At 42.9% G+C, this 15,123-nt stretch overlaps 1 protein-coding gene across 6 annotated transcripts in view; it reads right to left on the bottom strand.

Moving 5' to 3' along the window:
* The window catches only part of dock4b (dedicator of cytokinesis 4b), a 125,519-nt gene that overhangs the window by 56,530 nt on the left and 53,866 nt on the right, over nucleotides 1-15,123 (bottom strand). For all 6 annotated transcript variants that reach the window (XM_037121611.1, XM_037121608.1, XM_037121610.1 and 3 more), the window contains exons 9-13: nucleotides 13,133-13,214; nucleotides 12,900-12,960; nucleotides 12,633-12,765; nucleotides 10,922-11,010; nucleotides 4,473-4,598 (exon numbers count right to left, since the gene is read on the bottom strand). In XM_037121611.1, coding sequence (XP_036977506.1) covers nucleotides 4,473-4,598; nucleotides 10,922-11,010; nucleotides 12,633-12,765; nucleotides 12,900-12,960; nucleotides 13,133-13,214 — 491 coding nt within the window. The remainder of the gene's footprint in view (nucleotides 1-4,472; nucleotides 4,599-10,921; nucleotides 11,011-12,632; nucleotides 12,766-12,899; nucleotides 12,961-13,132; nucleotides 13,215-15,123) is intronic.

A 15,123-nucleotide genomic window follows, 5' to 3' on the forward strand; every position in this document is an offset into this window, starting at 1 on the left:
ATACAGTCGGACACAAATCCAGAAAAAGACAGAAAAGGGGGGAGAGAGACAGTTTTCCGAAGCCCAAGGGCGGACTTACACAGGCAGAGAGGGTGAGAGCACTTGGCGTTAAGGGTTTGTAGTCAGACAAAGACAAAGAAAGAGACAGAGAATATAAATCTGTGTTAGTAAGGCGCTGGGGGACCCACAGTCTGTGGTTCCTCTTTATCTGTGTGACCAGACAGCACACCTCAGTTATTTAAAAGAATGGCTCCTCTGTGGGTTAAAAAAGAAAAGGGAAAGTCTCCGTGGATGTCCGTCTCTCATAAATGAGCGAACAAAGGGGTAGAAAGCTCATTCAGACAAAACTTTCCCCTCCTTCCATGAGACTACAGCATGGACATCCAGTGTTTCATTTTACATTCATCCGGCTGTGCGTCTGTTACCATGGCAACAGGGTCGCATACAGCGAAGCTTAAGGGTCTCTGCTGGGGGGGCCGTGTCATTTAGTGAAGCAGCTATCTAAGTGATGCCTGTTTACCTGAATACAGCCTGAATATCTCATCTCTCTGAGGGCACCCTGAGGTGGAATTCAAATATCACTAGCAGGCAATATGTAGTGGTGTCAAGTGTTACCAAGGCAACTACAGTACAGAATATATACCATACAATTTATGGGCCAAAAGATGTCACTGAGATTTTACAGAGAAATCAATGTTTTATTGTTCTCGTATCACACAAAAGTCTGAATCCCCACGTTATAACCGTATCTTCACACCTGTGGCCTGGTAAGTCTTTCCTGGGTAAATCCATCTGATGCATATGGAGATTAGATGTTTTACATCTCCAACATTAGACAACCTTAGCCTTGTGATGGATTGATATTGGATTTTTAAAAAAAATGGATGGATGCAGGATTGGATTCCCAGCAGAAGCATGAACACAAAAGCAACTTCAGCTGGAAATCAAAGGACAAATATGTCAGTACTAGCTGACTGATCTCTTAGATATGTAGTGGAAAAACACTGCAGCAGTCACTGTTCTGCACCAAAAATGCTGCAAAATAATAGTTGCATATGTTTTCTAATGAAGTGGTTAGAAGGTTTAAAGCCCAGCTTTTACTAGAGGAGTACTGCTGCTGCCTTATTTTTGTTTTTGTTTTTGTTTTTTCCTGAACTCAGTACTTTCAGAGCGAGGCCTGCGAAGTAGCACAAGCCTATTAGCAGCTAAAGCTAACTAGCACCAAAATGCCTCTCGTTAACATGAATGTGAACTTTCAGAAGATCCTTCAGAAAATTGCTGAACTGGAAACCAAGATCCACCAGATAGAAGTAAATGTGGAAGTGAATGGACTATGTGGGAATGAAACTACTCTCCCATGGAGTCAAAACAGCAGACAAGGGCCTGCTAACACAGGGCTAATTAGCCCCGACAATGACTCGACAAAACAGGAGTTCTGGGGACTGGATAAAAAGCCCAGGAACTTTCCTCCCTGCTGGAATACTCTTGGCGCAAAGCCTAAAGATAAATCGTTTTTGGGGAACGACTAACAGGCAGAGCCCAGCACCCTGAGATCTGTGATGCAACTGGTTGGCCTGCACTGTCCTCTGAAAAGAGTGGCTACTCAACACCCGTACCAAAGAGGAAACAACCGTGGACAACAAAAAGTAAGAGCAAACCTACCCAAATAACAAAAATACAACTGGAGAACAGATTTTCCACTTCATCAAGACCTTGCAAGCTCTCCGTCGATGAACAAGGAGAGCTATGACACCAAATCCAAAAATAAAAGACCACAGAAAGAGCTAATGACTGGACCACAAACACTGATTGTGGGTGATGTTACTGTGAAGGAGGTAAACAGCTTTTGCAGCAAGAAGAACACCAAAGTACTCTGTTTTGATACGATATGGTCTCTGACATCTCAGAAAAAATTCTGGACATCATTGCTGAACATCCAACAGCGAAATCTCTCGTCTTACACACAGGGGCCTGTGATGTTGTGAAGCAACAATCTGAGGTATTGAAACAAGACTTCACTAATCTGTTGAAGTAAGTCAGATCTCTCGATACTGTGGTGTTTGTCAGTGGCCCTCTACCAACTGTCCGTAGAGGTGATGAGAGATTCAGCAGGTTGTTGATGTTGAACAGCTGGCTCAAAGCTACATGTCATGCTCAATCAGTGAACTTTATTGACAATTTTAACATTTTCTGGGAACGCAGACATCTCTTTAAGGCAGATGGATTCTGCCTTAACAAGTCAGGAGTAAGGCTGTTAACCTCCAACACATTCTACTCAGTGCACCACACACCAGTTCCTCCCTTCAAGGACAGCAGGAGAGACAAACGAAAACAACTGATAAGACAGCCCTCAGAAGGAGAACTACTTGTGCCTGAGATAAGCTCCGAACAGACAAGTCAGCTGTGCCAAGAGGAGGAGTCCTTGCTGCAATCATTGCCCCCCAAGGAGGAGTACCCCCCAGTCCCAACAAAAAGGAACATCCACTCTCCACCAATGCCAACCAGCTCTCTGCCCTCTCCAGCCAGCCTCAGCCTCTCCCCCTCTTCCCCCCTCCTGGATTTCACAGATGACATGAAAAAAGCTTGTCGATGTTGGACTCAGACTCACACCGCATCCAAATCTGCCACGCTTGAAACCACCATCAACAAAATGTCATCGTGCCCCTCCACCCTCTCTGAATCATCCTCAGTCTCACATTGAATCAAGTCCTCCAAATTTCTCTTTCATAAGTGAAACTAGAATGCATAAAAAAGGAGGAGGTGTTAGTATAGGTGTAGTTACTCAAATGCAAGCAGATGTTTTATGGAAGTTTTACTTCCTTTGAATATGTTGCTCTTCAGGTAAACTCATCTTCTCGAGCTATATTTCTTAACATCTACAGGCCACCTAAATACTGTATGTATTTCTTTGATGGCCTTGTTGAGTTACTGTCTCTTATCTGCACTGACTTTGATTGTGTGTTAATTGTTGGTGACTTTAACATTCATGTCGACAAGCCTGAGGACAGATGGACTAAAGAACTGTGCTGTGTCCTTGATAACTTTGGACTCACTCAGCATGTGATACAGCCCACACACAACAGGGGCCACATCCTAGACTTAGTTATCTCAAAGGGTCTGAACATTTCTAAGGTTCTAGTATCTGATGTTGCTCTCTCTGACCATTACTGTGTTTTCTTTGAGAGTGATATAACTATGTACACAAATGTTCAAACTGAAGTTGTCGCAAAGCGATACATCACTGAAAACACTGGTGACATATTCATTGAGGCTTTCTCTTCCACACCACGCCTCTCTAGGTTCTCTGTCAATGACCTTGTACATCATTTCAATTCCAAAATTACAAATATCATGAATGCCATTGCACCCACTAAAGTGAAAATGATCTCTGGTAAGAAAAAAAATCTCCTTGGAGAAACGCCACGCTAGTCAAGATGGAAAAAAGGGAATGTCGAAAAGCTGAGCGCAGATGGCGAAAAACAAATCTCCAGGTTCATTTTGACTTTACATTTTTAATTTAGAATTGAAAAAGTCAAGGCAGTCCTTCCTCTCAGACATTATCACCAAGAACAAAAATAATGCTCGTGCCTTGTTTGTTACAGTCGACAGGCTAACAAACCCTCCTGTGCCAGTAGCCTCTGACAGTCTACCAGGGCCTGTAATGAATTTGCATCATTTTTCACTGCCAAAATTTAGAACATTAGACAAGCGGTCAGTGCCACTCAACCAGGTACTGTTGTCGTATTGTCCACCTAAACCCAACTCTAATACCATGACACAGTTTGATCCAATCAATGTCAAAAACCTGCAAGACATTTTAAAGCATTTGAAATTTTCCTCCTGCAGCCTGGATATTTTACCAGCAGGGTTCTTGAAAAAAGTTTCAGACTGCATGATTCCAGATCTGCTACAGATTGTTAACACGTCTTTTCTCTCAGGTGTCTTCCCCCAAGCCATTAAGACTGCAGTCATTATTTACTATTTCACATGACAAAGAAGAGCACAACTGTTACATTTAAGAAGCCGGAACCAGCAAAAGCACATTTTTGCTTTGAAAATTAAAATATTAATCGATGGCAATGGATTTCTTTCTATTGATTAACTCATTAATCGTGGCACCCTAGTTGGCATTTGTTGGAAAATCTTGTTGCAAGTGGACACTGAGATTACAAAATCAAGGTAATTCTGTTTTTCCAGTCTTCTATTCATTTCATGCAGATGGGAATCATAAAAGTAGCTCAGAGTGGGCTTGATCTTGTATTCATGAGGTATGGAGAATGCAGTCTAAAGTCTAAAGTTAGTTAAAAAGCTAGCTTCTTACATGTGCAGGAATAAAATAAGAAGCTGTGTATGTTGAGAAATAGGAACGACAGCCGACATCCTTAATGATCACAAACCCACCAAACTGGTGACGTTCTTGAACATACATAAGTATTACTTGTGCGAGTTGAGCTCAGTTTGTGGCGCCCTACCTGGCATGATGACATCAGAGAAGCCCAGTTTCCTGGTGATGGACACACCCCGGGTGAAGAGGACCATGTACTCTCGTCGCAGCTGCTCTATGTCCCCGTGGAGGAGCTGGAGAGCCACTGCCAGACCTGGCAAGAAGAGCAATGACAAAAATTCAAAATCTAAGAGATTAAAGCTACAACATGGCGTTGATTCTCCCTGCTTAATCCATAACCAAAGCTGCTAAATAAAATGCTCAAAATATACCATAACACCATCTAACACTATAAACAGTCTTGTACTGGTGAGCTCAGGAAAAAGTATCCACAAAGGCATATTTTCAGTTTTATTACAACCACATGGACTTGCAAACCAGACAGTTGTACCTGCCAACAGCAATACTTGTGCATATAGGAAGCGAGCATACGCCCCCGCATACATAAACAAAATGCAAACAGCCTGTGAGTCATCCCCAGCACTCTTTTATTAACAGGAAATCCGACATGAAGGCAGTCGTCTCAAATCAATATCCTTATGCAATAACTCCAAATGTCAGCGCGGCTAAATTAAAGCGCCAACTTGTATTTAGGGCTCGAAATGCATCTCCTTGATGTCTGTATCTGTGTGTGTGTGTGTGTGTGTGTGTGTGTGTGTGTGTGTGTGTGTGTGTGTGTGTGTGTGTGTGTGTGTGTGTGTGTGTGTGTGTCAGTGTCCATCCTCGCGACAAGGGAGAGTCAGATACACAAACAGCCGAGCATCAAGGGGAGCGTGTTTCGAGACAAGATGACGGTGATTATTATTGTGGCGGATGTTTCCAGGAAAGTTGGGAGGCAGTGGCGAAATGGTTCATTAGCTGCGAGGGGGCTCGCAATGTGCCAAAATATCCTGCGCTGTGACGGCACGGAGCAGTAATAAGCAGTGTCTGAAGGCCTGCCACCAAATTTTGTTTCACATACACCAGGTAGTCATTTGGGCGCGACTGATATATTGGTTGATAATATTGGCCTTTCACAATAGATTATTATGCACAAAAGATGGTCGGCGTAATTTATCATTATCTAATTCTCAATTGAGTTTAGCGTTTCACTGTATAGATGTCATTTTCATCTTCTTCCTAATGCCTCACTCTATCACACATACGCATTTATTTAAATGTTACTGCAGCAATTTGGAGAAATCTCACCTCAAAATCCCCTGCAAAATGAATGAACTCTATTTGTATTATTCTGACCACTGACCTTATACAACACATTTCGTTGTTAAACTGTAAAACAACCTACCTTCATTCCAAACATATTTTCCTCACATATGTTAAAAAACAAAATTTGAGGGGTCATTGCCAAAAAATGTTCAGAAAACATCAGTTTTGGCCTAAACTGCAAAGCATGAGTACCTGTCGGGCTCTAGTTGTGCCACAATTTGAAATAATTGGCTCAGAAAATGGAATTCCCACAAACAAAATGCGTCATTTGGCCGTCTTCTACCTCTATTTTGACAAATGTGTTACTGAACGTTACCTTAAAAAATTCTGTTTTGCAAGCTGTCTGTCTACTGTTGACATTTGTATTGGAACCAAGAAAGTATTAGCATTTAAATATGTGATTGAACGCTAGTTTTACCACACCAAATCACATGGATTTCACTATATTCAAATGAAACTAAAGTTACTGCTACTTGGCTGATGTTAAGCTAGCTACCTTAGTAGAAGCTTCAGCTAAGTTCTGTTGTTACATACCTTTATTTAGCTGCTACCTTATATAGTTATGTGTTTGATAGTGTTTATAATGCTTGGTAATGTCAGCAAAGCGAAAAAGATATATTTCAATTATGTATAACAGCTACAGAAAAACAGAATTTAGTTTAGTTTAGCTAGCTTATGCTTCATACAGCGCTCTAGCTAGCTGTAGCCATCGAATTGGCTGCCTCTCAGCAGTGAAGAGTGCAGTTATGGTGTATTCAGATGTCTGGTGACAAAACAACAGGCTACTATATATTTTAAATAGGAAGCCAGACATGGAGTAGCTCCTCGAAAAAAGAAAAAAAAAGAGATATACGCACACAGAAGCCAAAAACAAAAACAAAACAGTCTTCTGGTCTGAATAATTCAGTAGCAACATACACACACACACACACACACACACACACTCTCACACAGTCCATCAGCAGTGTGTTCAACCTGGCACAAAGGCCTGATGGGAAATGGAAGGAGAGTCCATTAGGTGGGGGGGGAATTCTCTCCACCAATGTCTAATCTTCCTGCACCTTAATGTGGATCAAGCCCTTTGGCATTTATCCACATCCAAACGGACACACACACACACGCACACACACACACACACACACACACACACACACACAGGGCTCTAAAAGCTACTGTGGGGCTACAATTAGGCAAAACCAGCTTCATTGCTATTCTGCCTGGAAGATGTAGCTGACGCTGACAGAAAAAAAACACCCTCGACCTGCGCTGCCCTCAGCCCACCCGGCCTGCCTCTTCACAAACTCAACAAAAACAAAAGACAAAAAACAAAAAAAAAACATCACAAAAACAAAACAGTGGAGTTGTCGCAGCCTCTTCTGTCACTGCCTACGCTCGCGTGGAGGTGGGAGCGGAATTATCTACCTGACCTGACTCATACAGATTCTTATGAAACCCATTTATGGATTACTGAGCCGCATGTAAACAAAAAATCTCCTCTCATCGTCTCCGTTGCCCGTTGTTGGGATTTGATTACCCCCCATGGCCCTGAAATACGCAGGTAAAAGATGAATAAGCTCGTCATTTGGCCTCATGTGAACACAATAACCGTCTCTCCGCATGGACCGTCTCTCTGCCGCTTTATTACCCAGCATTCTTTATTCTTTAAGGGCAGTGCATTCATCTCTCCCCCTGCTAATTGGCTGCTAATAAGAGACTTCTGGCACGCTGCCAGGCCTGTTTTGAAAGGAGAACCACACAGCGAGACAGCATCCGACACGCACACGAACATAGCACGGTGTAAACATACTGTATATAAACACGCGCGCACACACACAAATGCACATTATCTCACTTCGCCACACACTTGCTTTAATTGCCCTCCTGACACTAAGTGTAATAAATTGCTGTCCTTAAATTATGCACGACGTTCCATCATAGCTGCACGGACGTTTTTGCCGGGGCTGACTGGAGAGGAGACACTGACCTGTTGGCTAAAGATGACTTATTCCCTCAAGTTTGAACATCTGGCGTCAAAAGCTGGACAAGCGACTCAAGTGTTACCTGTCCTGTAATGAAAAATTATTTTTCAGATGAGGATGCACCCGGTAAAAAATGTGCTCTGAGGGATGTTGTGCATAGCTAGTGTGGAACAGCTACTATCGAAGGATAACCGCTGACAAAGTGGTTCCGCATATTCAGTTACAAACACGTTTCATTTAAGTTAACTTCCTCACAGCAAAAGTCATTTAAAAGCTTTTATCGTGAAGCGGCATTACAGGACACATTGCATTTTCAATGGCAGGAACTAATCATGACTCCCAAAACGGCTGAAAGCGAACGCGATGAAACGGTAAAACACAGCCGGTGTTAGAAAGTACAAACATCGGACGAGGGAGACTAAAGAGATTCACTCAGAAGTTACAAAAGCACTGAGAGCTGAAAACGTTGGCTTTTAAAAACCTCTGTTTGAGGTTTCCTGTGCAGACACCAGCCGAGAATCGATTTTCAGGGGGAGACGGGTGCTTGTTACGGCGTTGGGGGGGTGGTTTGCATTGGTGATGTTTCCTGGAACGCTCTGGTTGACATCAAGCATAGATCTCTGCATAAACGTGAACATTGTGATCAGGCTGTTGAAACGTTGTCACAGGTGCTATTAGGATAAGAGCCTTCATGTGTGAGACATGTAATTAAAGAGATAGAAGACGTACAGGCTAACTGTCAAAAACGAATACAATTATAGTGACTTAATTTGGTCCGGGCCAGATGAGCGCTGCTCAAAAACACATGAATGAAACCTAATGTGCATGCTCATTATCTCACAAATTTAAATTATTACCTCTGCTGTTATGATTAAAGCATTCCGAGATCAATGTCAAATTCAGTTAAGTGGTGGAAACGTAATTTTGGAACTGAAAACTCTGCTTGAATTATGCACGCCAGGGGTATTGTGACAAAAGACCCAAAGCTTTCCTCTAATGCACTGCAAGAGGAAGCACTGAGGCAAATCGGGCGTTCAGCTGGATCAATGTCTTCAGCTGACAGCCGCTCAATAGCTCAACATACAAGTGTTTGTGATAAACAGCGCGCGGCAGCCAAAGACGGGAGCAACTCTTTACTATAATTCACTTCTGGCCCGAAGCAAACACTTCAATGTTGACGGCACGCTGTGAACTAAAAGCAACATCCGCTGCCGGTGCCGTTGCTCACCGAATTGCTGCGATTAATTGTTTCTGATTACAGAATTACTTCGTCTCGAGGCTTGATGTCGCTGTCGTCCGTCAGGCGTGAAACGACCCGAGTGTGAGCCGCATGTCTGCAGTGTCATCTTGGAAGTTGAACATCAACAAGGCCCTGCATTATCTGTGAGCTTTATCGCTAATTAAATCTGATAACGCCCGTGTGGCTGTGTTATCTGATTTTAAAAAAAAGAAGAAGCCAGTCAGCGGTTTAAGAAGCAAATAAAGGCTGATACAGAGGAACTTGATTAAGATGTTAGAGTTCAGTGTGAGATAAGGAAACCGCAAAGTAAGTGGCTGAACAATATTACAATATTAATGTCATTTCCTCTGCTTTATTTCAACTACTGTTACACTTATCAGCTCAGCAACGCAAAGCACCGTCTATTCAACAGCCGCGCAGTCATATAGAACTCCAGCTGTGCCTCGTGCTGCAGTTTTGTTGTGAGCCTGCGCGGCGCGAAGATGCTGCTGGGATAACGCTCCGGCTGCGCTAAATGGAATTGTGTCATTCGGCTTAATTACGGCAATCCTTGACGCCTCTGGGAGATTATTCGCGATGATTTCAAACTCCTGAGTTGTAGTTCTCCTCCGGTAATTACTGTTTTTCTGAAGGGAAGGTGGAACAGAGGTGCTGAGTCAGCAGATCGGTCTCACAGATTATTGACACTATAATAATCTCTTCTCTCATTTCTCCAGGTTGGGGCGCAGACAGTCCTCAAACAATAATCATCACTTTTCATGAAGCTATGGTGTCACTTTAAAGGACACCTATTATGCGTTTTCATTTTTTCCCTTCGCTTCAGTGTTTCGTAGGTTTTTGTACATGTAAAAGATCTTAAAAAGGTTAAAAAGGTCAAAGTCTGCTCCCTACAGAAGCTCCTCTCTCCCACAGAAAACACTGCTCCTACAACGCCTCGTCAGCATTCCCGCCTTTAAATCAGTGTCTGTGTGACATAACACAACATCAGCATGTTACAAATTTGCATATAGTATGCCTAGTGGCTTGTGTGGCATGTAAGGATTGATTTAGCCCAGCTGTTCTGTTGCTGCTCGCAGTTGCTGGTTCAGGCATGTGTGAACTGCCCAATCAGAGGAGACCAGGTACTCTGGAGGTGGGGCTTTAAAGAGACAGGAGCTTACATAGAGCATTTCAGGCAGAGGGGGTACACAGGGGTACATAATCATAATAAGTCTCGTTTTAAGAATAAATCTGGTAATACAGAACATTTTTATGAAGGACATAGCAGCCTGCACCAAGTTTGCAGCAACTTTACAGAAAATACATGTATGTAAATCAACTTTGAGACAAACTTCAAAAGAACTGTTGCTGATTGTTAACTGTACATTTGTCCTTTTATGCAAACAGCTGCAAACTGTTAAATTCATGATTATGTCCTCTCGCTTCACACTTTGTACACCATCCAATCTTCTTTCACTGTAAACTATAATTTAAAGTCGCAATCAGGAGTTCATCCTGATCTGTTGTTTCGTGTACATAGCTGCATCTTTGTGTAACCAATCTATACTCCACAATAACGAAGCTTGGATCTTAATGTGGAACAAGCCTCTTCATAATGTCACATGACTTTTCTTTGACAAAGGAAGAAGTGAGTGTTCCAATCCTCCACCGACCTGTTGCCACGGGTAACTGCTGATGCTGTTGTTCTGCATGATGCGATTGCGGCTATTTATAAAAAAAAAAGCATCCGAATATGTTTGCAACAGCAGGCTTCCTGCAGAGACATCCATATGAAGTGTGGTCCGCTGCCCCCAAAGAGGAACTTCCCTCCCACACAAACGCTACTCAGACTGTCCGGAAACTGACCACCACATGCAGAGAGACTGATGACGCAACTGAGCTGTTTGTCACTGTTGCGAAAAAAAAGGTTTAGGGAAGTAAATAAGCCTGATTATCACCGGACTACAGAAATAACAGCCTTGAAAGTTTAAACCAAACGAAAGGGAAACATTACTGAATCCCTTTGTTTAAGATGTAAGGCAGCCAGATGAAGTCAAAACTTGTGGTTCTTACCAGTGTTGGAGCCTGACAGGTTGTACCTGGAATTCGCCTTTTTGATGATATTCTCATGGATCTGGTACCACTCACTCTCAGTGTTACACCTGGGACAGAAAGATGAGACAGAGTGGCAGAAAATAAAGTTTTGTTATGGATTTTCTACTCATCAGCAATTAAGTACGGGAATTCACAAGGACAGATTGCTAAAAGAAAAGTCAAAGTCAATGTACCTGAGGTCAACATATATTCAATGGTAGGTCCTATATATGGGAAAAGTTCCCAATTTCCCATAATGCTCAGCACAGAGCACTGGGAGAGTGTTGGCATTTACACCATCAGTGCATTAGTTTTGGACTAGGATGGGCTGGAGCTAGCTGCTTAGCATGCAAACTTCAGGAGATACCTCTGCAACAAAATACATAGATGTCATAATGTCAAACCTTCAAGGTAAGTGTCCACATTAATAATCACCACAAGTTTGTGATTTACTGTTTAAAGTCTCCAAACCTTAGCTGAGATAACCCTGATGACATCATCAGGGTTTATTTTCCCCCACAGACTTGCAAAACTTCTCCAAAACTAAACAACTGACCTTTGAAGAACTGACTGCAAAGAACTGGTAAAGTTGCCCTTTCAGTCTGAATGCTTCCATGCACTCCTAGCAACAGTTTAGCATATTTATCAAGTGCTATATGAGTCAGTACAACATGAATCACACATATAATGTTATATGACTCACAGGTGAGAGTAAGAACTTACTGTACAGCTTCCACCGCGACTCCGATCAGCTCAAGTGAAAACAAAGTTTCTCAGTATTTTCAGTGACGTCCTGTCTGGGCTTAATTCTGAAAACATTCGGCTCAGAACTTAAGTTGTAATCCAACTAAAACCCTCGTTACGGCAGGTATATAGAGAAAGTGGTTATATTTTCCTCTGATCCGAGTGTATTTGGCCGTTTGGTCTGATCCAACTATAATGTAGGTCAGACTAGTGTGTCAACGGTAGTCTTTTCTTTCCCTCAGGACATCTTGTAGACTAGGTTGGACCCCAAAGTCCTTCCAATGCCAATGTTTGTGAAAGAAACACAAGGCATTTTTTGTTGTGAGCTGTCTTTATTAGGACTGTTAGACAACCAGTTACTAAAATGACTAGACCTGAAATGCAATGAAGCTTCCTTAAAGGGCATCTGAAGGCTAATATCCGTTTTGTAACATATGTAGTTGACTTTTATTTTTATGATTAATCGCTTTTTAGTCAGAAGCTTTAATACGCTAGTTAGAAAAGATCAACACTTTTCAATGCATCTGTTAAAGGGGCAATATGTAAAACAAAAATGATCCCAAATCATGAGAAAAATATGAAGAAATAACAGTTTTGGCATTATGGATATGTTTGTATTGTGTTGCAGTTATACTAGGGTTAGGTAGAGGGTTAGGGTTAGAGGTTAGCATGCTAACTAGCAAGCCCCAGCCAGTCCAGGTCAAACATTCCCATGCTAGTGGTGTAGACAACAACACACCTCTTGCGCTCCAAGCTCCCAGTCCGGACTACGAGGTACATGGCTTACCAAGGTAACCAGCTAACTGCAGCTACAGTTAGCAGTTGCTCTTGAGATAGAAAGACAGTGAATTTGCCAAAAAGTTGGACTATTCTTTGAAGGTATCACCTGGTTCAGTATTTGGACAAAGGGACCTAATATTTGGGGCTGGTGACAACGGTGACTTACGCATAAACCTTGAGCAGGTGGTCATCCTTGGAGTCAGCAGTTAGGAGATCGGCGATGCTGACGACAGCGCAGCCAAACGGCCGCCTGTACTGCACACTGCACAGGTTCTTCTTTTCCCCAGCTCCCATTCTCCCTACACACACACACAAACACACACACAGAAAAAAAACATCCACAGTCATAAAAGTGCTGCTGTGGAAGCCCATGAGATCTAGAAAAGACATGTAGTGCTCAGCGGAGTAAAACGAGCAGCATCGTATCTCCCACCTATTCTTATGATGTGCACGACGATGTAGACATCTTTGCGTAGATCACTGCTTCCCAAATCCTGACAAAAACAGGAAAACATACTTTAGCATCGGAGCAAAGTCTTGTTAACAAGCTGCTACACTTAGCTTTTAGTTTTCAGGGTAACGGAACACGACTTCATTCAACTTCACCCGACTTCAGCTCGCTCCCAGTCAAGCCCTGTGAGCGCCAAAGTCACGTTCACTACTCACCACAAACAGCGTGCACTGTCTTTCCGTCTTCTCCGGCGACTTGGGCAGCCCGCTCTTATTCAGCTTGACAAAGAACCGCTCGCTGCACAAGGAGGAGACACAAGAGGGAGAGGAACACACAGTGAGATGAATGGGGGTCAGGAGTGATGGCTGGGTGTCATCGCAAACAACTGCATCCAAGCCACTGCTAACAGGAACAGAATAAAGATTAGAAACGGTGTCAGGAATGTCGAGCGCTGAACGGCGGGCGCTGGAGAGAAGGCTTCAAAGTCGGAGCTTCAAAACCGGAGCTGTCTGAGAAGAGAAGACGAGGAGGGAGAAAAGACGGGCAGCGGAGCAGGAGCAGAGGCAGATGGAGAGAAGGGAGAGGGAAAACAGAGATGAAGCTTAAATGGCTGAACCAAATCCCAAACACAGAATGTCTGTAACATATACGACAACACGTACATCCACGCGTGGCTCCTCCACGGCCGGATAAAATATTCAGCGCGTTGTTTCTCTCTGACATGTTTATACTGCAGCGTCAGCACAAAAGGTGATGGGTTACATGAAAAGAAAAAAAAAGCACAACCTCAGTCTTAGAGTGCCTAGCCGGTTGTCATAAATCTTCTGGTTATGACAAGGCTTGAGTGACACCAGGACCAGCAAGGTGAATACTGAGAGAAAAGGAGCAAATTAACCTGCTAAGTGCCGGTAAATGTCGATTTAAAAGGACATTATATACAGAAACAGCAATAATATGAGTCACACAATGATGCTGCACTGTTTGTAGAACACAGGTGAACAGTTCAGCCACTAATGAGTTGTTTGGTCTGACGTTATTGGGCATAACTGCTGATGCTAGTGCATGAAAACAAGTCTACAGCTATTCTATCGACGCTGGAAACTCCACAAAGCATAGGTTTTGCGCTAGAACACCTCAAAAACAAAGCACAGCTTGATAGACAGGAAGTGAACATAAACCAAAGCTATTCTAAGCTGTGAGGCTGTATGAGGCACAGTGGTGCTCTCAGCTAAATGCTTGTGTCGTTGGAACGTTAACATGCTGATGTTTAGCTGGTATGTTTATGATGCTGACCATTTCAATGTAGCGTGTTAGCTTGCTAACATTTGCTAATTAGCACTGAACACAGAGTACAACTGAGTATTGGGAATGTCATTTATTTTATTTAGCTGTTTGGTCATAGATCAGTCATATAAAACAGATTTCAATGACCTGATTGTAGAGCTGTATAAGAATTTATCTTCACTTCATTTCATATAAATCCAGAGGTTGACAAATTAGTGGCACTTGAGGAAAATTCAGGCTATCTCAAGTTATTAAAGCTGCTGTAAGCACTGTCATTTTAGCTAACTTTTTGCATTTAGCAATCCCTTCCCTCCTCTCTCCGTCACCACACAAATACAGAGCGGTAATCGCCGGACATAGCAGTTCACAAGCAGACAGGACTGCCCCTTTAAGAAGTCCTCTGTCCCGATTGGATAAACTGGGCAGGGATACCAGCAATTGTATTTTCTCTTTCACTGCATGAGCGTGGGGAGGAGAGACATGGGTTACTGGCCAAACACTCTCTGACAGTGATCACTGTTGGAATAGAGAGCTATTTAACACTTATTTAAATATCACTTAATGCAGCGTTAACATTTGTTCTCTGTGCATCACAAATGTCTGTTCAAAATCACGGAAATAATTGCAGTTGAGATATTTCTGTCCGGGACACAGTGGACCGGCCAACAGACTGACAGACTTAACACTGCCATCCCTAGAGCAATGATGCTGACGCAGCTAAAAATAAAACGAGACACAGCCTCACAGACAGTTGGAAAGGTTGCCTGACTTCCTGTCTAAACAACACTGACTCATACTTCGGTTAGTTAACACACATACATAATGTCGGGCGAATGGAAGTTTTTGATCTGTCGTTCCCCCTCTCCATTAGTCTCTCCTAACAGAGGGAGTGCTGGGACATACAGGGTTGTTCAGTGGACAG

Source organism: Acanthopagrus latus, chromosome 14 (genome assembly GCF_904848185.1).
Source record: "Acanthopagrus latus isolate v.2019 chromosome 14, fAcaLat1.1, whole genome shotgun sequence".
Taxonomy (NCBI): Eukaryota; Metazoa; Chordata; class Actinopteri; order Spariformes; family Sparidae; genus Acanthopagrus; species Acanthopagrus latus.